General features: G+C 42.8%; 1 protein-coding gene across 1 annotated transcript in view; it reads left to right on the top strand.

The window, feature by feature from the left end:
• The first annotated feature begins 6,400 nt into the window (after window positions 1-6,400).
• The window catches only part of MECP2 (methyl-CpG binding protein 2), a 60,836-nt gene continuing 44,213 nt past the window's right edge, over window positions 6,401-23,023 (top strand). Inside the window, exon 1 of the mRNA XM_061409009.1 lies at window positions 6,401-6,550. Within this exon, the coding sequence (XP_061264993.1) occupies window positions 6,489-6,550 (62 nt within the window). The 5' untranslated portion in view covers window positions 6,401-6,488. The remainder of the gene's footprint in view (window positions 6,551-23,023) is intronic.

Genomic DNA, 23,023 nt, shown 5'->3' with positions numbered 1-23,023 from the left:
AAATGTGAGCATGGTGTGCCAGAATCAATTCATTTCTTATCTATTTTCCTCTTTTTAGTAAGTCAAGTGTTTCTTTGTTTTTTATATTGAAGTATAGTTGATTTACAATGTTGTGTTAATGTCTGCTGTACAGCAAGATGACTTAGTTATACATATATAGACATTCTTTTTTAAAAAAAATTCTTTTCCATGATGCTTTATCACAGGATATTGAATATAGTTCCCTGTGCTATACAGTGGGACCTGGTTGTTTAGCCATCCCATATATAATAATTTGCATCTGCGAATTGCAAACTCCAACTCCATCCATCCTCTATATTTTCCTCTTTTCTAATAAATGTAGTTACAGTAATTAATTTTTCTAGATGACCAGTTTGGCCACACAGCTTAGGTTTTAATATGTAAGGCTCTCATTGTTGGTCATTTCTAAAGAGTTTATAATTTTACTCTATGTTTCCTCTTTAACCAAAGAGTTATTCTGAAGCCTATTTAAAAACTTTCAAGTGGAGAATACATTTTTGGTTTAGTTTTGTTTTACTTTTGCCCATTCTTTTGTTCTTAAGTTTTAGTTTTATTATATTGTTGCCAGAGACTGAACTGCATGATTTGTACGTTTTGGAATTTACTGAGTTTAAAACTTTAATTCATAAGCAACTTTACGAAATGTTCCATAGTGTTTGAAATATATTTGTGGTTTTATGTTTTGTAGTATCATCTGGGATGTTAGTTCTAAAATTTTGAACTGTTTTACCTTTCTTATTTTCTGTGGTCATTTTGGATTTGCTCTAAAAATATATATGCTTTCTATCAGTTCAGGGATTTTTAGAAAGAGTAAAAGTTTATGATCTCTTTGCCATGTCAGTAAAATCCTCCAGGTTGTAGCTTGTCTGTCAATTGCTATCTATACTATATTGTTCTTGTTTTTTATCTTATATAGTCCCATTTTCAAGGGGATGTATTTAAAAATTTTTATAGTTGTCCCATTTTTTAAAATGGCCCATTTTAAATTCTACTAGTAAATACTTTAGACTCTAGTTTATTTTTCTACTTTTCAATGGCAAGAGTGAAATTGTATCATTTAAGTTCCATTTATTCAAACTAAGGAATTTGGCAAGACCCTCACCATTGGTTTTCTGTTTCAAAAATGTCTTGAACACTTCCTCTTCTTGATCTAGAATTAACTTGTTAAAAGTCCATAAAAACGCCTAGATTTTGACTCAGGCAAATAATTTCCAGATTAATTTATGAAGAATTGACATCTTTATTATGTCAGCTCTTCCTTTCCAGAACTGCGGTAGTTTCTATTTTTTCAGGTCTTCTTTTTTTTTCAGTAAAGTTTTATACTTTTTAATATAGTTTTTTGTCATGTTTTATTGTTTATTCCAAACTGTTTTATAATTTTTGTGGCCTAAGTTGAATGTTTTTTTTCCCATTTCTTTTCCAGCTTGTTACTGGCTGGATCTGTATGCCTGCATCCTAACAGCAAGGGAATCCATCTGGGGTTAATGGGTCTTTCTCTTCAGAGTGAAACTCCAAGGATAAGGTTTAAAAGAGAACGGACAGTGAAGGATGGGTGTTTTATTTTACACGAATGATGTTGCACCAAAGATCTTCTGTTTCTTGCTTTGTTCCCATTAACACCATTAAACATGATGTTTGCTTGAAGTTTTTTAATGGATGATTTTGATCAGATTAAGAAAATTCCCTCCTATTCATAGTTCTCTAAGTTGTTGTTAATTTTCTTTTTATCATAAGTAGGTATTGAATTTTATCAAAGGCTTTTTCTGCATATATTGATATGGTCATATAATTTGCTTCCCTTAAATTTGTTAAGTCTGATTTTCTAATTTTAAGCCATCCTTGCAATCTTAGAATAAAACTCAGCTTGGTTAGGATATACCAATATATACTGCTGGATTCGGTTTGTCTAGAATTTTTACATCCATTTCCATATTTTGTGTCATCCTTTTATTGGTTTGTTATAGTAATTATATTAGTCTCATAAAATAAGTTTGAAGGAACTTCTTTCTTTTCTGTTTATGATTGGAATTGTTGTTGTTGTTCAGTCCCTAAGTCGTGTCTGACCCTTTGCAACTCCATGGACTGCAGCATGTCAGGCTCCCCTGTCCTTCACTATTTCCCAGAGTTTGCTCAAACACTTGTCCATTGAGTCAGTGATGCTATCTAATCATCTCATCCTTTGCCGCCTTCTCCTTTTGCCTTGATTCTTTCCCAGCATCAGGGTCTTTTCCAATGAGTCAGTTCTTTGCATCAGGTGGCCAAAGTATTGGAGCTTCAGCTTCAGCAGCAGTCCTTCCAATGAATATTCAGGGTTGATTTTTTTAGGATTGACTGGTTTGATCTCCTTGCAGTCCAAGGGACTCCCAAGACTATTCTCCAGTACCACAGTTCCAAAGCATCAATTATTTGGCGCTCAGCCTTTTTTAGGGTCCAACTCTCACATCCATACACAACTACTGATAAAACTATATCTTTGACTCTACACCTTTTTGGCAAAGTGATGTCTCTGCTTTTTAATACGCTGTCTAGATTTGTCATAGGGCTTCCCAGGTGGTGCTGGGAATTAAGAAACCACCTGCCAATGCAGGAGACATGAGACATGGGTTTGATCCCTGGGTAGAAAGGCATGGCAACCTGCTCCAGTATTCTTGCCTGGAGAATCCCATGGAAAAAGGAGCCTGGTGGGCTACAGTCCATAGGTTTGCAAAAAGTTGGACACAACTGAAGCAACTTAGCAAGCACAGGTTTGTCATAGCCTTCTTTCCAAGAGCAAGCATCTTTTTATTTCATGGCTGCAGTCACCATCCACAGTGATTTAGGAGCCCAAGAAAATAAAATCTGTTACTGCTTCCACTTTTTCCCCATCTATTTGCCATGAAGTGATGGGACTGGATGACAAGATGTTAGTTTTTGAATGTTGAGTTTTAAGAAAGCCTTTTCACTCTCCTCTTTCACCCTCATCAAGAAGTTCTTTAGTTCCTCTTCACTTTCTGCCATTAGGGTGGTATCATCTGCGTATCTGAGGTTGTTGATCTTTCTCCCTGAAATCTTGATTACAGCTTGTGATTCATCCAGTGTGGCATTTTGCATGATGTACTCTGCATATAAGTTAAATAAGCAGGGTGACAATATACATCCTTGATGTACTCCTTTCCCAATTTGGAACCAGTCCATTGTCATATGTCCAGTTCTAACTGTTGCTCCTTGACCTGCATACAGGTTTCTCAGGAGGCAGGTAAGATTGTCTGGTATCCCCATCTCTTAAAGAATTTTCCACAGTTTGCTGTGATCCACACAGTCAAAGGCTTTGTTGTAGTCAATGAAGCAGAAGTAGATGTTTTCCTGGAATTCTCTTGCTTTTTCCATGATCCAATAGATGTTGGCAATTCGATCTCTGGTTCCTCTGCCTTTTCTAAATCCAGCTTGAACATCTCAAAGTTCTCAGTTCATGTACTGTTCAAGCCCAGCTTGAAGGATTTTGAGCACTACCTTGCTAGCATGTGAAATGAGTGCAATTTTGCGGTAGTTTGAACATTCTTTGGCATTGCCTTTCTTTGGGATTGGAATGAAAACGGACCTTTTCCAGTCCTGTGGCCACTGCTGAGTGTTCCAAATTTGAGTACAGCACTTTCACAGCATCACCTTTTAGGATTTGAAATAGCTCAGCTGGAGTTCCATCACCTCCACTAGCTTTGTTTGTAGTAATGCTTCCTAAGGCCTACTTGACTTTACATTCCAGTATGTCTGACTCTAGGTGAGTGACCACACCATCGTGCTTATCTGAGTCATTCAGACCTTTTCTATACAGTTCTTCTGTATATTCTTGCTACTTCTTCGTAATCTCTTCTGCTTCTGTTAAGTCCTTACCATTTCTGTTCTTTATTGTACCCATTTTTGCATGAAATAGTCCTTTTGTATCTCCAATTTTCTTGAAGAAATTTCTAGTCTTTCCCATTCTATTGTTTTCCTCTATTTCTTTGCAGTATTCACTTAAGAAGGCTTTCTTATCTCTCCTTGCTGGTCTTTGGAACTCTGCATTCATTTGGATATATTTTTCCCTTTCTCCTTTGCTTTTCGCTTCTCTTCCTTTCTAAGTGGTCTGTAAGACCTCCTCAGACAACCATTTTGCCTTCTTGTATTTTTCTTTGGGATGATTTTGGTCACTGCCTCCATACATTGTTACAAACCTCCATCCATAGTTTTTCAGGCACTCTGTCTATTAGATCTAATCCATTGAATCTATTTGTCACTTCCACTGTATAATCATAAGGGATTTAATTTAGATCATACCTGAATGGCCTATTGTTTTTCCCTACTTTTTTAAAGGTAAATCTGAATTTTGCAATAAGGAGCTCATGATCTGAGCCACAGTCAGCTCTAGGTCTTGTTTTTGCTGAGTGTATTGAGCTTCTCCATCTTTGGCTGCAAAGAATATACTCAATCTGATTTCAGTGAAAGTAAAATCCAATGCTGTGAAGAAGAATATTGCCTAAGAACCTGTAGTGTTAGGTCCATGTATCACAGTAAATTGGGTGTGGTCAAACAGGAGATGGCAAGTGTGAATATCAACATTTCAGGAATCAGTGAACTGAAATGGACCAGAATGGGTGAATTTAATTCAGTTGACCATTTTATCTACTACTGTGGGCAAGAATCCCTTAAAAGGAATGGAGCAGCCCTCATAGTCAACAAAAGAGTTAGAAATGTAATCTCAAAACAACATAATGATCTCTGTTTGTTTCCAAGGCAAACCATTCAACATCACAGTAATCCAAGTCTGTTCCCCAACCACTAATGCTGAAGAAGCTGAAGTCAATCGGTTCTATGATCTATAAGACCTTCTAGAACTAATATCAGAGAAAGATGTCCTTTTCATCATAGGGGATTGGAATGCAAAAGTAGGTCAAGAGATACCTGGAGTAACAGGCAATTTTCGCCTTGGAGTACAAAATGAAGCAGGGCAAAGGCTAACTGGGTTTTTCCAGGAGAAGACACTGGTCATAGATAACCCTATGGGGGAATAAAATGAGAGCAAAAGCCGGTGGACATCTAAATAGCACCCCTTTCACTGTTGCTTTATCTACCTCAAATTCTTATCACTATGTAACATTTTATTTTATACTTTTTGTATGTTCACTCTGAATCTTCCCCTACAAGAATGTTAATTTGGTGTCTTATTCAGTACTCTGCATCCAGAGCCTGAAACAGTGCCTGGTACATAACAGGGATTTAATAAATGAATGGGGGTGGGGTAGGGAGTCACATCAGAATCAGACGGTTCCTTCTTAACTGGAGAAGTAGCAAAAAGAGAATCGGATGGATTGGATGATAGCTGGAATCAGAGTAAAGTCGCCTTAACAGACAGTACTATCCTGAACACTCCATTAGCTAAAGGGAAGTGAAGTGAAAGTCGCTCAGTCGTGTCTGACTCTTTGCGACCCCATCCAGGCCAGAATACTTGGAGTGGGGTAGCCTTTCCCTTCTCCAGGGGATCTTTTCAACCCCAGGATGGAACCCAGGTCTCCCACATTGCAGGTGGATATTAACCAGCTGAGCCACAAGGGAAGCCCTCACTAGCTAAAACTTTTTTTCATACTCGTAAAATATTTTTCTATACCAGCGTTATGGGATCTTAAGTCCCAAATTACCTCTTCTGGGCCGAGTGCTTATTTCTTTGTGTTCCCACTGCCCCCTCTGCCCACTCACCCCAAACCATCTCATCCAACCATGACAGGTTTCGTGAAAGCCTTGGCATGCACCCTCTTGCCCCACCAGAGTTGCAAGAAGGTGAAGGCTACAATTCGTTGTTCAGTTATTTCCCTGCCCCTCTGAGAGTGTGGCACACGGTAGGCTCAAATGAAAGAATGCCTTGGGTAGGCCTCGTAAACCAAGATTCCTTATTTGGAACAATGTCAGGCAACTTTGCTGCTTCTACTGAAGGTGGTGATACTGAGAAATGCAGCTGTTGCGGGAGGCTTATAGTAATGTACTTCGTGTGTTTGCGGACAGCAGGTCAAAGGCCCGGGATGGTCGCGCAAACAGGCGTCCGGAACCTAGGCCTTCCCTTGCCCCAGCATCCGCAAAGGCCTATTAATCCTTAATATTCAAATTCGGCCCACTAAACCATCCCCTCGGCGCCCAAGCCGCCTCTTTTCCCCAAATGACGGCCGTTGGCAGCCAATCGGCAGCTAGACGGGGCGTCCGCCCCCTTTTCCCTCGCCGGAACGGACACCGAGTCCCGCCAATTGGGGGCGTCGCCACCGAGGCCCCGCCCCACCCCGACTGCCGCATCCAATGGCGCGCCAGCTCGCTCAGGCACCGGGGGCGGGGCGCAGGCGCGCAGGTGCAGCTGTGCGCAAGCCGGCCGGGAGGGCGGGGCGCGACGTCGGCCGTGCGGGGTCTCGGCGTCGGCGGCGCGCGCGCTCCCTCCTCTCGGAGAGAGGGCTGTGGTAAAAGCCGTCCGGAAAATGGCCGCCGCCGCCGCTGCCGCGCCGAGTGGAGGAGGAGGAGGAGGCGAGGAGGAGAGACTGTGAGTGGGACCGCCGCGGCTGCGGGCGGGGACCCTTGCTGGGGGGCGGGGGGTAGGGGCGGGACGTGGCGCGGGAGGGGCCCGCGGGGTCGGGCGACACGGCTGGCGGATGGCGTCCCTCCTCTCTACCCTCCCCCTCCCGCTGGTGACGGCACCCCCCCCCCCCCCGGCGGCCCGTTACCCGCACTTGCGGGTGACCGTCTTCGGCGCGACCTCCTCAGGCTGCCTTTGCCTGCTTCCCCCCACCGTCCCGCCTTCGGCGCGCATCCCGGCCCCCCGGCCCCGCGGGCGCCCCTGTCGCCGGGGCTTCGCCTGTCGGGGCTGCGCGCGCGTCGTGCCCTTCGCGGGGCTTCGGGCCCGCGGCGCCGTCGCGCGCCCGCGCCCCCGGCCTCTCCCTGGCTCGCGCTTTCCCGTCTCCCTCCCTCGCGCGCCCCTCTCCCGTTACTCGGCCCCCCCCACTGGCGCGCGTGCGCAGTTCGCCTCCCGTCGGGAGAGTGCGCCACAAGGGCTCCTGGGCAGTCGCCCCCATCTCCAGGCTTTGCCTCCCCCTCCTTGTCGCCCATTCCATGACTTTCTGCGCCCCCCCCCGCCCCCGCCGCGAGCGAGTTCCTTTCGCATCTAGCAAGAACAAGTAGGTGGGAATTATTGTCCACCCACAAAAGGCACTAGACATTGTGTTCTTGGCCCCAGAGCTCATCAGAAAGAGGCGGTGATAGTTGCCATCAGGAGCCGTGGGGAGGGGACGGGGTGTCCGGCAGCACCCGAAGCGCTTCGATGGGAGCGCGCTCCCAGGGCGTTTGGGGGGGGGGGCATGGCCTCAGAATACGAGCGCCCTCCCATCCTTCCCCCCCCGCCCGCCCCCCTTCGCCGGCGATCTTCCAGTTACATAAGTGGAGTGGGGCTCAGTCTGTGACGGGCTTCCATAGTCCCGGAGCGCGCCCGGCTCAAGATCACCAGTACCAGATGGGGCAAGTTCACCGCATCGCCGGGGTGCCCATCACTTGGTCCCTGAAAGTTTATTTTCTTTCTAGTTTGCTTCTGAGTCACCCAGACTGAAACTCAGGTGACTGATTAGTGGTGTGGCAATGTTTTTTGTGGTTTTGCACTGAAGACTTAAGGTCATGGTGAAGAGTTTAAAAGATTGCTTTCACAGAGGAGACCGTTCACGGCCTTGCTGAGTGTGGATTCCAAGGGGGGAAAGGCTGGCTGTGGAATACACCTCTGTGGCCGTCGCTTCTACTGTGAGTGTGTTCGGTGTGGATTGGTCACAGCCGAAATGGGCTCCACCACAAAATTGATATTCCTGACTCATGGTCAGGCAGATGTGTGCTTCTCGTTTTTCAGGAACAGGAATGGGCTGCAAAGCCATTCAGAGTTGTGTCTCTGTTGTGCCGATCAGTGCCCCGAATTGTGAGATGGTAGCATAGAATTCTGTGGGTGGTTGGTGATCACAGAACCGAACCTACTGGCCTGTGAGGCTGAGTGACTTAAGAGTTGAGGACTCTGGCAAGTTTTAGGCATTTTGTTACATTATGAAAATGAAGCATATTCGGGCCTTGGTAGCAAAAATCATTAACAGGCAGTTGCTATCCAGGAGAAATTTGGGTTCCACCGTCAGAATTTTCATCTGCATCTGAACGATTTCAACTAAGAATGCCATTAACCTCTTGGGTCCTTTGAGATATGCTGAATCTTTATTATTTTTTTTAATCTGGCTTTTAGTTTTAGGTCTTTTGGGAATTTCTACTAGGGATTTAGGGAAATAAATTTATTTATGGGCTTTGAAGGATTTCTAAATCCTAGTCCTGGAACCTAGGAAAAAATTTGCTTTCATTTTTTACCCGGACGTATCAGAACGTTAAAGGGCACAATCAGTCTCAGAGGTGTAGGGTTGATTGAATAAGTTGCCACAGAACACCCATTCATGGCATGTCAGCGAGGGGGTGATCACTGAGGTGCATTCCTGTCTGCACACATAGATACACAAGCCTCTAATGAAGATTGCAAGGTTTGTACATCTGAGCCTCAGATGTGACCGGCAAGGGCTCGATTTTGTTTCCCATCATTGGCAGTGCGTTAGCCGCCTCGGGTGCCCCTCCAGTGAGCCGTTCCATCATACCCCTATCCCTTTAACCTGCACAGCCTCCAGAATATAGTTTGTCTGCAAAGTACCTGGTGGCATCTGAAGTCATGGTGTCCTAACAGCTTGAGGAAACCCTCTATGGCTTTCTTGCCAGTAGACACCATACTCTTCTTTTGGTGTGACAAATTTGCCTGGAATGCTTGCAACCTTGAATCCCAGGTCTTTGTTTCACCTGACAGAGCACGATGCAGTCCAACCATACTCCAACTTTTGCGCTGTTTATGTTGCAGGAGGGTTCGAGTACTGTTTTGCATTTTATTTGCAATTTCCAGCCACAGCCCTTGTTTCCCGGCTGGCCCTGCCTCTTTGTGGCTGAATCTAGTGGGATGGGGAGGCACACTGTGGAATTTGACAGAATTGGCTAGAGGAGTCCAATATGATGATGTCCCCCTCCTGAATACCCCTTCCCCCATGTGGAGATGGAATGAAAACCTTGCTTCTCGAAACTAGAATAAAGAAGAGCCGATTGGAAAGTGTTAGTTCCTTCTTGGAGGGCGCTTTCCCCTGCTTTACACCTGCCCTGTATTATTTACATGATAAATGATGTCTCCTGGAACCCGTGATATTTTGTAAAGGTGAATATCAGTGAAAATCTTTTAACTGGCTAAGAGCAGTTTGTGGCCAGCCTGCCCGAGTTATCTATGAGAAGAATATTATAGAAAGGGTTTGACTTTTGCAGTAAGTAGTGTTTCAAGCACAGAGAGGGTAAAGCATAGTCCTAGACTGGTGGTTCCAGGGAGTGTGGTAGACACCTGTTTGTTTTCCCCACCCTTTGCTGGTGATACGCACGCAGACCGGCCTCGTGTGGCTGGCAGACACAACCTTTTTTTCATGGGTAGAGCATTATTACTGCTCCAGTGGGAGGACCTTGTTCTCAGTGCTTCTGTACCAGTGTCTTACAGTCAAACTGTCATTGTCACCACTGTGCCTTTACCTCAATTTGGGTAGGATGGATGTAAAGTCTCTTTTCCTTGGACTCACTGACACAAAAGTTGTGCTCTTCTGCATTTACCTGGTCTCTTCTGCCTTTCTTTGGCACGGAGCCCCTTCCTATTGAAAGCTTGCTTTGTACGCCTTTGCTTAAATACTTGGTTCTACCCCTTTGATGGTAGGTATGGTGTGGGGGGGAACAGAGTGAGAGCAGGGCATGGCCACTCCCATATTTAAGAGGAGTTGTGACCATTCTGTTACAGAGTAAAGCCTTGGCCTTTTTCACTTCTTCAAGGCACAGTTACGTTGGTTCTGCTGGTGTATGAATGTCTTGAGCATAGCTGTTTTGTTATACTGCAGATGTCTGGACTCTTGGTATCAAGCCTTAGAAAGGCTTCCGTGCATAAGGGCTGGGGGTGCTCTATAACATATATATAGACCTGCAATTCACTGCTTTATTGGGTCTTCACCTAAGTGCTCTCATTTGCTGGCTCTTTTTTTTTTTCTCTACGAAATCTTGAGTTATCAGAGATCTTAAACTTTCAGAGCTCGAAGGAACCTTAGTCTAGGTCCCTCAGTTTACAAATAAAAATGTAATTTACAAAAAAAAAAGGCAACTGTGAAAAGTTGTGGCTCTTCTAGGGCTTCCCAGCCAGGATGCCAGTTTGATTTTTATTATATAGCTAACTGAGTAATAGGTCAGCTGGTAAAGAATTCACCTGCAATGGGGGAGACCCTGGTTCGATCCCTGGGTCAGGAAGATCCCCTGGAGAAGGGATAGGCTACCCACTCCAGTATTCATGGGCTTCCCTGATGGCTCAGATGGTGAAGAATCAGCCCGCAATGCGCGACACCTGGGTTCGATCCGTGGGTTGGGAAGATCTCCTGGAGGAGGGCATGGCAACCCACTCCAGTGTTCTTTACTGGAGAATCTCCATGGACAGAAGAGCCCAGGAGGCTACAGTCCATGGGGTTGCAAAGAATCGGACATGACAGAGCAGCTAAGCCCAGCAAACCTGAGTAATACTGTGACTTTGACTCCTGGGATTTTAGAGTGTTCTATGACTCGACTGTTTAAGGGAATTTTGAGGCCTCACTGCACCTCAATAGATAATTCCAGATACCATCCTGGTAGTTCCAGACCAGCAGTAAAAGACTTGGTTGGTGTTGCACTTCTGAGTTTGATTATGTGAGTAATTGTGCAAATAGTCTCTTAAGTTGTACACGCTAGGCTTTTTTTAGTCTAAAGATAAAAGTGCAACTCTTGGGCCGGCAAGGTATCAGAAATTAGCTAATATGGGGTGGTTGAGGTTTTAACAAGAAAGTGTTGGTTGTCTTGATGAAAAGTATAGTAGCAGAAGACCTTCTTAGAACATGTGTTCAAAGGCAAAGGAGAAAGTATCACACTGTTAACTCAGTTTGTTGAACATTTTACTGATCTGAGAGGCCTAAAAGTGAGTGCTCAAAAACAGTCTTGTGTATGTCTGGGGATGGCTTAGGATCTCCCAGGGTACTTGGTTTCTTTTTGGTTCCACTTGTTTTTTTTTCCTCTCCTGGCTAAAGCCTTTTTACGTGATGTCACAGCAGCTTGTTGCAACTTCAGCTGCTTGCAAATGACAGGACACTTTGCCTCTGCATTTCATGTGTTCTTGGGATGACATTTTGATGTTGTGTGTTCTCTGGAACATATCTTCGGTCTCTGGGTATTTCTGTATGATGTGTTGCACGAAATACTGGAGATTGCTTCCTAACTGTACGTTTTAGTATCAAAATGTCCCTCAGAGGTGACAAGACCTGTGATAGTGTCAGTTCTAACACTCATGAATCTTTCCTTCAGCACTGTGTGTTATCTGGCAGTAAATTTCAGTGTATCCTTTGTTTCTAGCTAGGTAAGCTGGGAAATAGCATGTTACTTTGTCTGTATGTATATCTTCAAAATGTCCCAAATAGCCCTGGGAAAAAGTCGTGCAGCACAATGGGGGCTTTCAACTTACGATTTTCTTTGTTTTAGGCTCCATAAAAATACAGACTCACCAGTTCCTGCTTTGATGTGACATGTGACTCCCCAGAATACATCTTGCTTCTGTAGACCAGCTCCAACAAGATTCCATGGTAGCTGGAATGTTAGGGCTCAGGTAAGTAACCTTCCTTTTTTTTTTTTTTAGTATATGTCCTGGTTTGGCCATCTGTTTTTAAAAAAAAAAAAAGGAATCAAACAAGATCTACTACTCTTGAACCATTATCAAAGTACCCCAAAGACTAAAGACATACGGTGCCAAACTGTGCCATATAATAAAAAAAAGTCACTTCCCTGAGCCCTGAAAGGTCAGTTGGGTTAAGGCTCCTTGGTAGCCACGGTATGATCCGGGGGCGGGTGTCAGATTAGAGCTGGAACTGGTGACCTGCCCCTTCAGTTCACCTTCAAGCAGGTCAGCTAAGCGGAGCTCTTCACCGGCTGCTCTGGCTCTCACCTAGCGGCCTTCAGCGCAGTGCTCTGTTTGCTCTGGTCTCGGGTAAATGACTTCCTGGTCAACATTAGCGAGTGGCGGTGATGCATTTGCAGACACGGGAACCTGCGTGTGTTCCCCTAGAAGGACAACCTTCTGCAAGCTGTGGCCAGACAGCAGAAAGAAAAGAAAGTGAAGTCAAATCAGTCATGTTTGACTCTTTGTGACCCCATGGACTGTAGCCCACCAGGCTCCTCCATCCATGGAATTTTCTAAGCGAGAGGACTAGAGTGGGTGGCCATTGCCTTTTCCAGGGTATCTTCCTGGCCCAGGGATTGAACCCAGGACTCCCGCATTGTGGGCAGACAGTTTACTGTCTGAGCCACCAGGGAATCGAGTGTGTGAATGCCACACACCTCCCACAGGGGCAGCAGAGAGCACCGTGAGGCCCTTCGGGCTCTTGAGACTCTAGAGCAGGAGGAAGGCCTTTTGAGAAGCTGGGGAGCTAGGCCCTCTGAGTCTGCCATGCAGGGGTCCTGTCACCCGCGCGTCAGGTGCTTGGGCACGACCGCCTGGCCTTTGAATTTGGTCAGATTGAACGGTTCCTTCATTTCTAAACTGGCAGGCTCAATATCTTAAGCTTTTTTGGAGGCCACATCCACATTTGATGTTTTGACATCCAGATTGCAAACATCCCGTGTGGTAAGACTGAACACTCTAATTTGATTTCTCCATTTCTTCTCCGAATAAAAACACGTGACTTTACACACTTGTGGTCCTCAGGATTCCAGCTGACCCCCTCAAATTTTGCACTTAGTTGTATCTCTCTAGCGGCTTCTGATGCTTCAGTCTGAAGCTGTGTGGACATCTGTCTCAGCCCATTTCGGGGCTGAGTGAGGGGCAGAGAGTTTGGATAGAGGAGCAGAAAAGGTGTAGACGGAAGTGAAGAGCATCACGCTTGTCTCCAGGTCACAAATTTGGTTCTGCTTCTGATCCTATGACTTAAATTGTCATTCCCATTTACCACTGCGGGGTGTGCTCTGGGCCCTGCTGACAGGACGTTCTTTGTACGCCACGTATTTATGCTGGTGGGAGTCGTGTGGCTGCTGCTTTGTGCATTGTCTCAGAAACTGTGTGGATGAAATGTAATATAGGCAGTGAATGGGTTTCTTCTGATAGATATTAGGCCTGAAGGAGTGATTGATGTTTTTAATAGTCTTTTTCTCCGATTGCAAATGGATTTCATAAAACAGACGGTGGCAACTCTACAATTTCTTCTAAACAATGTAGAAAGGAAGAGATGTTTTTAAAAATATCTCATTACTTGTGAATGGGAGAGACATGGCTGTTTGAGCTTCAAGGGACTTTGAAGTGAGCATGAGTGTGAAAGGCGCTGAGTCGTGTCCGACTCTTTGTGACCCCATGGAGCATACAGTCCATGGAATTCTCCAGGCCAGAATACTGGAGTGGGTAGCCCATCCCTTCTGCAGATCTTCCCAACCCAGGAATCGAAGCAGGGTCTCCTGCATTGCAGGCAGATTCTTTACCAACTGAGCTATCAGGGAGCTTTGAAGGGAATTCTCAAAGGACAGAACCTGTCTTTAATAGATAAGTACTTGATCTCTTACTACTTTTCTTTTCAAGGAATTATAAAAAATAATACATGGTTTTTTTTTTTTTTTTTAAGAAAAGTCAAACTATTTTAAAGTATTTCAGTAAAAAAGCAAATGTTCCAGTACTCTCCACACCCACTACCCAAAGTAACTGCCGTTAATAGCGTACTGTAGATCGTTCTGATTCTTCTTCTCAGGCTCTGCAAATATGTTCCGTTTGTATTTTTGACAAAATAAGAATTGCATGGTATGTATTCGACATCTCCCATGTGATATATTTCTCTGCCTCATTTCTGTTAAATAGAAGCGTGGTTTGGTGCTAATTTACGTCATACAGTGTTCCCCTTTTGATTTTCTTGATGGTTCACTATTAAAGATGCTACTGGATTGAATGTCCTCAGGTGCCAGTCCTTTTGAAGAAAGGCTGCCTAGACTTGAAGTTGCCGGTGGGTACTTACCACATCGCCTTCCAAAATGTCTATCCCGTTTCCCATGACAATCTTAGCAAGTACTACTTCCTGTATTTCCCATATCCTCCCAGAATTGGATGTCCTTTTTAAATGTGTGTTTCTTGGGTTATTACTAGGGCTGAACGTCAGTGGTCACTGGCCATTTGTATTTGGTTTTTGTGAATTGCCTGTTCATGTTTTGCATTTATTCTTCCATCGGGGTATTTCTTTTAAGTCAGTTTATAAGAACTCTTAATATATTAAGGATATTAATTCTCTGTCATCATGCAGAGATTTTTCTTTGTTACATGACATGACGATACTCATCTAGATTTTCTTTCTTCCTAAAAAACTTGATGATGTGCTATATTCATACATACATATTTGATACATGCAAAAGATTCATATAGTTACGTTGTCTTATGATTTTTGTACGGTATTTGGAATACTTGTGTTTGTATTTAACTTTGGGATTGGATAAGGTCTCGAGTCCAGCTAGCCAGTATGTCATAGCCATTTGTTGAACCATCTGGTCTTCACCTTTATCTTATGCCAACTTCAAGTGAACAGAGGATCTTTTACTTCTTTCTTTCTGAAGTTTTTTCTTTGTGAGGCTCTTGAGGGCAAGCCCATCAGCAGATAATGGTTTATGCATTCATCCAACAAATATTTTTGCTCCTGCTTTGAGCCAGGGATGGTGCTGGGCCCTGCACGTGCTGCCTTCTTCACTGGCCGTGGGGTGCTGGGGAAGGCGACAGAGGTCATGATGCCAGCTGCGTGGCTCCAGTGCCCATTCCAGAAGACTCGAGAAAATAGCGGATCTTCACAAAAGTAGGTTTTAGATAAACTAGGAGGACTCCAGAGGGTGTGTATATGCATGTGTGTGTTTTAAATTCTGACACGGAAGTCGGAGCCATAGGGTAGACTGCAACATAAGCATAGTTTGTTTTCTAACTCAGATAATTGCAGGCTGATTTGTGTCTTGATTTATGATGAGGGCTTTTTGCTGTTAAAATAGTTTTATATTCAACTGCCTTGGTTGTGATGGAATAAAAGTTGCACACTGATAAAAATGGTAATTTTCTTCTATGATGATTTTGAAGCTTTCTGTAATAGCTGATAAAAATAAAGACAGGGTTTTGGTGAATGTGATCTTTGGGGAACAAGTGTAATTTTTTGCGGCTGGCATCATTTAAATCTAATAAGTACCCTCAAAACTGAAGTGGAATCCTAATTTCTTTTTGACTTAAAGAAATGACATAAGTGATATGTGATTAAGGAAAAGGCTTCTTGTGTAAGGCTGAGGTTTTTTAATGATTACTTTAAATACGTATATAACAGTACAGCATTAAAAAGGTGGTATAAAAGGTTGCATGGTATAAGATCTCCTTGCCACCCTGTCCCCAGACAACCATTTCTCCCTGAAGGCAACCATCATTATCAGTTTCTTATAAATCTGTGAGTGTGCATGTGTAATTTTGAAATTGTGAAATGTTCATAACAGAAAATTTTCTGTTTTAACTATTCAATGTGCAGTTTAGTGACACTGAGTACATTCTCTTTGTTGTGCAGCCATCACCACTGTGTATCTCCAGAGCCCTTTTATCTTGCAAAACTGAAATGATACCCGTTAAATGAGAACTCCCCACTCTTCCCCATTCTCAGCCCCTGGCAATTGCTCATCTACTTTGTCTCCTATGAAATGGACTATTCTAGATACCTCATATTATTGTATATTTTTCTATATGTGTTTATGTATATATCTTATGTGTGTGTTTTTTTACCAAATAGTAAAACACTGTGCACATTTGCACAGTTTGCTCTTTTTAGTTAATATATTTTGATGCTTGTGTGATGTGAATTTCCGTAGAGACATGTCACTCATTTTAAGGGTTGAGGTAGTAGTCCGTTATGGATACACCATAATTTCTTAACTGATTTTCTCTTGATGGATATTTATGTTTCCAGTGTTTTTTATTTCATATGTTGTAGTGAATCATCTTTTATATAATACCATTTTTCACAGCCAAGTTTATCTGTAGGAGAAATTCGTAGAGCTGGAACTTGCTGGGTCAAAGAATATATGCATTTTAAACTTTGATAGATATTGCTAAATCAAGGATGGCCTTCCAGTTGCGTGGTTTTAGAGGGGAAAAAAACTACATTTGAGTAGATAAGCACAAATTTGTAGAGATTAGAGAGCTGTTTATTCGGATAGGAAGAAATTATTTTCAGCAGTTAGCATGAGAAAGCAAAACTTCAGAAGCTTCCATTTCACGACCTAGTGTGAACAGAGGAGCTGAGACAGGACCCTTTATTTGGCAAGGAGAACGTCAGCCTGTTCTCATTTGTGGATCTTGAAGAAAATGGAGTGTTTTTATTTTGGTACCGTTCTAACTTGCAGCGGTTCCTTGGGACTCAGGGTTGAAAAGCGCCCGCAGCTGCTGAATGTTCTCCCTTATTTGTGTTGTGACGTCATAAGGAATACCCTGAAAGTATTCAGGACCATATTGCTGTCGCCTTGTTTCTCGTTGACTGTGGTACTCTATTGCAGTCCTTTTTTCACTTACCTTGGACTAATTGAGCATCTGTTATTTGTCACTTCCTGCCCTAGATGCTGGGGACTGTTCATACACTCAGTGATTTTCTGGTCTAAAAGACAACAGGCCAATACGCCTTTATTTTACAAGGGGCTAAAGGTGACAGTGGCCACTTAGAGTGCACGGAAACATTAGATCCCACCTGGACTCCCAGGTAGCGTCAGGGAAGAGACTTCTTTGAAAAATGACCCCCCCACCCAGGACCTGAATGATAAGGCACCATTAAATTCCAGGAGGAGGCACATGCAGAGGAGAGGGCTGTGCGTCTGGAAGCTCGGACGGGAGGGAACTTGGAGAGTTCAGGGTGGGAGGATGGGGCAGCAGGGGGTCTCAGAGAAGTTGCACTGGCAGGGATGCTGGTGGCAGAGCAGACCCAGCTGGCCTGGCTGTGCCAAATAGGCTCAGTCTTCCTTCCAGCGGCCTCACTCTGAGAGGGTCCTGAGCCCCAGGAGGTGGTGGCAGGTGCTCCAGCCACCTGGCCTGTCCCCCCAACCCCCGGGTTCTGGAGGCCATCTGCCCATCAGACCCCAGGGGCTCCCGTTCCACATCTCCTCCTCAAACCTGATCCTGGAGACTGAGAGGTTGCCCATCCCCCGAAGGTGATGGAGCTACTCCCCAGACAGGCCAGTTTATAACCTTCGGAAGTACTTTGCGAATTCCCAGGATGGTGCCCTACCGCAGGTGACATTCTGCAGCTTGTGCTTTTTACACACTCCTTGGCTTTTGAGCCTGGGCCGTGTTGCTGTGTGCAGCCCTTCATTCATTTAACTTGTCTCCTTGTGCTGTGGAAACATCTTTACAACCGAAGTCCCACCAGAGCCCTGAGGGAGAATGGAATTGTCGAGAAACAAGGATTGACATCTGGTTTATGTTTACATCCTTCGGCTCTATTAACTGAGAAGATATTTTTATTTCGGTGTTTGTGAAAACTTTCCACAAAAAAAAGGCATCCATTTTCTAGACTTATTAATAGAGCAGTCCGAAGGTTTTATTTTTAGTTTTGAAAGAAATCAAAGCAGGCTTCTGAGATAGGCACATTTTCCCTCATTCCCATCTCCTTTTCATGTTTTGCTGCTAAGACAAACATGAGCACTTTTCAGCATGAGCTGGCTGTCTCCATGTAGATTATTTTTGAAAAATGTAAGCACTTGGGTTTTTCTGGGGTTTCTACTGGTACTTAAGTTTTGACATTTCTTTGAAAAGTATTTTAAATCTGTATATACATTTTTAGTAATTTGTTTTTAAAATACAAATGTCGGTGTTTTTGGGTTTTCTGTTTTTGTAAACAGCAGAAGGTATTAGTCTATATTAAGTACTAATTTGCTCTAATATTTTCAGCTGTTTTTGGAATTACACTTGGCAAAAAAAAAGAGACAAATGTCTGCAGTTGTGACAGTTTGTCTTTTTGTTCCTTTTAACTCCAGAATAAATAATTCTAGTGAATTTTTTTCTAGGCTTGTAAGAACACAGGAATGATTTGAGTCATTGTAATAAGTAGTTAGGCAAAATTGAAAGTCTTTTTTTTCAGTGGTATGACCCTGTAAGAAACTGTTAATACAGCCTGTGAGCAACTGTGTAAAATTTCTTAACCGCTCTTCCAGATTGTTTAAGACAAAAGAAAATGAACAACCAAACAAAAATACTGTTCATTATGCTCTTTATTTTTAATTACATAAGTAAAGCATCATTCTAGGAAATTTAGAAAATGCATGTGGAAATTACTCTGGAGATTCCAGCATGCAGAGAAAACTGCTGTTACTGTTTGGTGTGTGTCTTTCTAGAATGAGGGTTCTGGCTCAAGTTTGAGAAGTGAGGGGTTCTGTAACCTTGGATGTATACTTGGCCTTTATTTTTACTAACCTCTCAGTAAAAATTTAATGACAGATGTAGGCAGCAGACCATGGTAGTGTTAGGAGTACCTGTGCTTTTGTCCCCAATAGAGAGCAAAGATGCTTTCATATAGTATTCCATGCAGTTACAGAGATTTTGAAATATTGCTCGTGTTCATCACAACTCAAACTTAGTTGTCAGACTCACTTCCAGATCTGGCTATTTATTTAGTGGTTTACTAAAGAGGCACATATTACTCTTAATACCAATTCTCAAAGTAAGTTGTTAATCAATTTCTATTTATTTTATTTTATGTATTTGAAAACATCCTTCTGAGGAGTGGTTCAGAGGGCCAAAGTCCATTATGCCATGCAACTCCAGATATAAGAACAGCCAACATTTGAGTGGTCGCTGTGCCAGGGAAAGAGATCAGGAAAGCCCTAAAACACAGGTGCATTAAAGAGAGACAGAATGATGTGAAAAGTGAGTTTAAATTACTATATCAAATATTTTTTATGAACACATTAATATTTTCCAGATCCTGTGCAAAGTGTACTACAACTGGCAAATAATAACCTAAAGGTTACCTTTGCTATTGGCATTTTAAATATCCTTCTAGAGTCTTCTTTACACACCTGTGTATATGTGTCTGTGTTTTACTTATCAAATATTTATTTGTTTTTTGGCTGCACTGGGTTTCAGTTGCAGCACATGGGATATTCAGTCCTCGTAGTAGCATGCAGGATCTTTTAGTTGTAGCATACAGGATCAAGTACTCTGACTAAGGATCGAACTCGGGCCCCTTGCATTGGGAGCATGGAGTCTTAGCCACTGGACCACCAGAGAAATTCCTACATGTTGATTGAGATAAATGGGATCATATAGTATGTACTGTTGTAACTTGCCTTCTTTCCACACTGATAATGCCATAGATATCTTTCCATGTCAATAAAAATACGTATCATCACTTTTCTCTACAATAAAAATAACTCGTGTTTTCTAATTATAAAAGTAATAACTGTTTTGTGGGGAAAAAATGTTTTTTAGAAAATATGGGAAGAGGAAACGGAAGGATTGTCCATAAAACTGACATCTACACATAGATAATGTTTTTGTGCCATCATTTTTAATGATCACCTGACATTTTATTGATGGCTCTACGTTGATTTAATTAGAGCTGTTTCCATTATTTCTGTGCTTTCATTTCTGTGTGGCTGTGTGCTGACCATTCTACTCTGTGCCTGTGTCTCTAGCTTGCATCTCTAACCTCTTTTTTTTGTTTGTTTTCTTAATTACTTTATTTTAATTGGAAGATAATTACTTTACAATATTGTGATGATACAATATTGTGATGATTTTGGGCATCTCTAACCTCTTGAGCCCTGCATTGGATGGCCTCTTCAGTCTTTCCCCCGGAGTTGCTCCTAGCCGTCTCAAACTTAACAAGTCCCAAACAGAACTCTTGCTTTTTTCCCTCCTTCAATTCTGCTTTGGACACGACTGAGCGACTATACACCAACAATGGATCTGCTTCTCTTCATAGTTTCTGTTTCATTAAATATCATCAGCATCCGCCCAGTTACCAGTCTAAAATTCTAGGAGATGTCCTAGGTTCTCACCTTCCTCTAATCCACCAGCAAGTACTATGGGCCTCCACATTCAAAATGTACCTCAGAACCAACCACTTGTCACCACCTCCACTAAGACCTCAGTCCCCACCACAAGTCACTTCTCAGACGGATGCTCTAAGACTTCAGGTCACATACTGAGCAGCTTTCTCACCCACACTTGGAAACAGCTACATCCTTCATAGGCCCTTTTTTTTTTTTTTTTTTACAGTGATACTTAATTCTAAGTGATTAAATTTTTCCATGTACAAGTACTGGGTTCCTTGCTGCTCTGTGTTGAAGAATCTGCAGTTCATCAGGCTGTCATCCAGTCATTCATCCCATGACAGAGTTAAGTGTCTACCGTACCTGGGGCAGTGTGGTAGGCAGGCTGTAGGGTGACCGACAGAGAGTGGCATCTATTTTGCATGGAGCTCAAGTGTGACTGGAAAGAGAGACTTTAAATAATTTCGGAGAGACAGACTTTAAATAATTTCCAAGTGATTATGTAATTACAGTGGGTTCAGTGTTCTAAAGGAGGAGTTGGAAGAGGGTTCACTGTGATCATGTGTAATGGAGGAATAGCCCAGCCTTGGGAGGGATATGGAGGCCCGCCCTAAGGAGGCAGTGCTGAAGTGAGGGACCAAGGGGGCAAAGCCCAGAGTGGAGGAGGGCTTTCCAGGTGGAGAAGAGTACCTGTGAAAGCCCCGAGTCTGGCCAGAGCTTCATCAACTGAGATACTTAAGCAGGCTACGGCAGAGCAGGGGTTGGGAGCTGAGATGCAGGCTGAGTGGCTGACAAGGTGGGTGCAGGATTTTTGACATTAATGTCATAATAGTAGGGAGCTATCAAAGGGTTAGGCTGTTTGGATTTTGATTTTATAATCAAAGTATTACAGCCCCTTGATAACAGCATAACCTCAAGGTTATGGTGAAAACAACAGTCTAGCCCTCTCCTCTCCTGTTCCATGACCCAGAGATGCGATGCCAGCTTTACATGGTGTCTCCTTTGAGTTTCTTTGGTTACTGTCAGAACTAAATTGTATATTTATGTGTCTTTCTTGATTTGACAATGTTGGGGAGTTACAAAAGAAGACAGCTTACATTACCTCCCTTGTTGGCATTCATATTCACAACAGTGGTTCCTGTTCCATCACCTTTAGTCCATAAAACACTTCCCCTCTCTGGAAGGGGATATAATAACCCTGGATCAGTAAAAATGCTAAATGTTTACCTTTGATAACTAAATTCCAGAGTAAGGAGCTGGTGTAATGATCACCTGAAATGGTGGCAAAATATTTGCTGTTGTATTTTCTGTTCTCTTTCATGTCAATATAGACTCGTGGAATTTTACTTATTAAATGTTTTACTCTGCAGCCAAAGTCACTATTCTTTCTTGATCAAATTATTCCAAATGTGGCCAGTGAGATTCCCTTTATGCTGGCACCTGTGTCATCTTGGCATACCCTTATTAATTAGTCTTTGAGTGATTCTTTGCTTTCTGGGATAAGACATTCCATCCCAATGTGTGCTTTTCCTAACCCAGAACTGGTTCCAAGAGTTCTGGATCCTTTTAGTGGGAAATGGTATTTAGAATTTCAGTGTTAGATGTGCACACTCTTACTGGGATGCCATTGTATCTATGATCTTTCAGTGGACAAAGCTAGAAAACATACTGAAAAGCTTTCTTACCTCACAAATACATAACGATGTCTACAATGGAAATTAACATTAGAGGGTTTGTCATTAAATTAACATTAGTGGATTTGTCTTCAACTTTATTTTACCCTTATATATCTTTTTCTTACACAAAAAAAGTTCATTCCTAATTAACATTAAAGGTTACTTAATCTTGTAATATACATAAAATAATTATCAAATTATAATGTCATTAGTACTACAAAAATAATAATTATGAATGAAGTTTCAGATTTCTTCTTGTCCTTAGGATATATCTTACCAGGGACATAAAATCAAGATTACTGTGTTCAAAAACCACCTGGAGGATTTGCTTCTAGTAGTAGTGAGGTAGCTCATTTTGGACTACCTCCCACCTCCTTGCAGATAACAGCTAACAACTCAAGACAAAAATAAAAAACCACTTGTTTTAAGGCACTAGAGAGAGACTGAAAACAGGCAGAAATTAGAGGGAAGTCGATACTTGGAAGAAGGAAACTGCATTAGATGAAAAACAGCTATTTACCCACAGGCAGTCCTCCTCAGTGCTGCTGCAGGGAAACAGAAACTTTGATAGAGTCCTAGACTCGAGGGTTAAGGAATAAGAGGAATGAAGGCAGAAATTCTGGAAATCAGATTAGCCACAGGCAGTGGGGAAGGTAGGCAAATTCTTCATAGAAACTCTACCCAACTCCAGCTAAGGCAGAAGGAATGAATAGAGATTTCACCTGCTGCTCACCACAGGGAAGACTGAAGATCTCTTCAAGAAAATTAGAGCTACCAAGGGAACATTTCATGCAAAGATGGGCACAATAAAAGAAACGGTATGGACTGAACAGAAGCAGAAGATATTAAGAGGTAGCAAGAATACACAGAAGAACTACACAAAAAAGATCTTCATGACCCAGATAACCACAATGCTGTGATCACTCACCTAGAGTCAGACATCCTGGTTTCTGAAGTCAAGTGGGCCTTAGGAAGCATCAATAAGAACAAAGCTGGTGGACGTGATGGAATTCCAGCTGAGGTATTTCAAATCCTAAAAGATGATGCTGTGAAAGTGCTGCACTCAATATGCCAGCAAATTTGGAACACTCAGTAGTAGCCTCGGGGCTGGGAAAGGTCAGTTTTCATTCCAATCCCAAAGAAAGGCAGTGCCAAAGAATGTTCAAACTACT

Source organism: Bos javanicus, chromosome X, assembly GCF_032452875.1.
Source record: "Bos javanicus breed banteng chromosome X, ARS-OSU_banteng_1.0, whole genome shotgun sequence".
In the NCBI taxonomy this organism is placed as follows: domain Eukaryota; kingdom Metazoa; phylum Chordata; class Mammalia; order Artiodactyla; family Bovidae; genus Bos; species Bos javanicus.
This window is presented reverse-complemented; position numbering and strand designations above follow the sequence as displayed.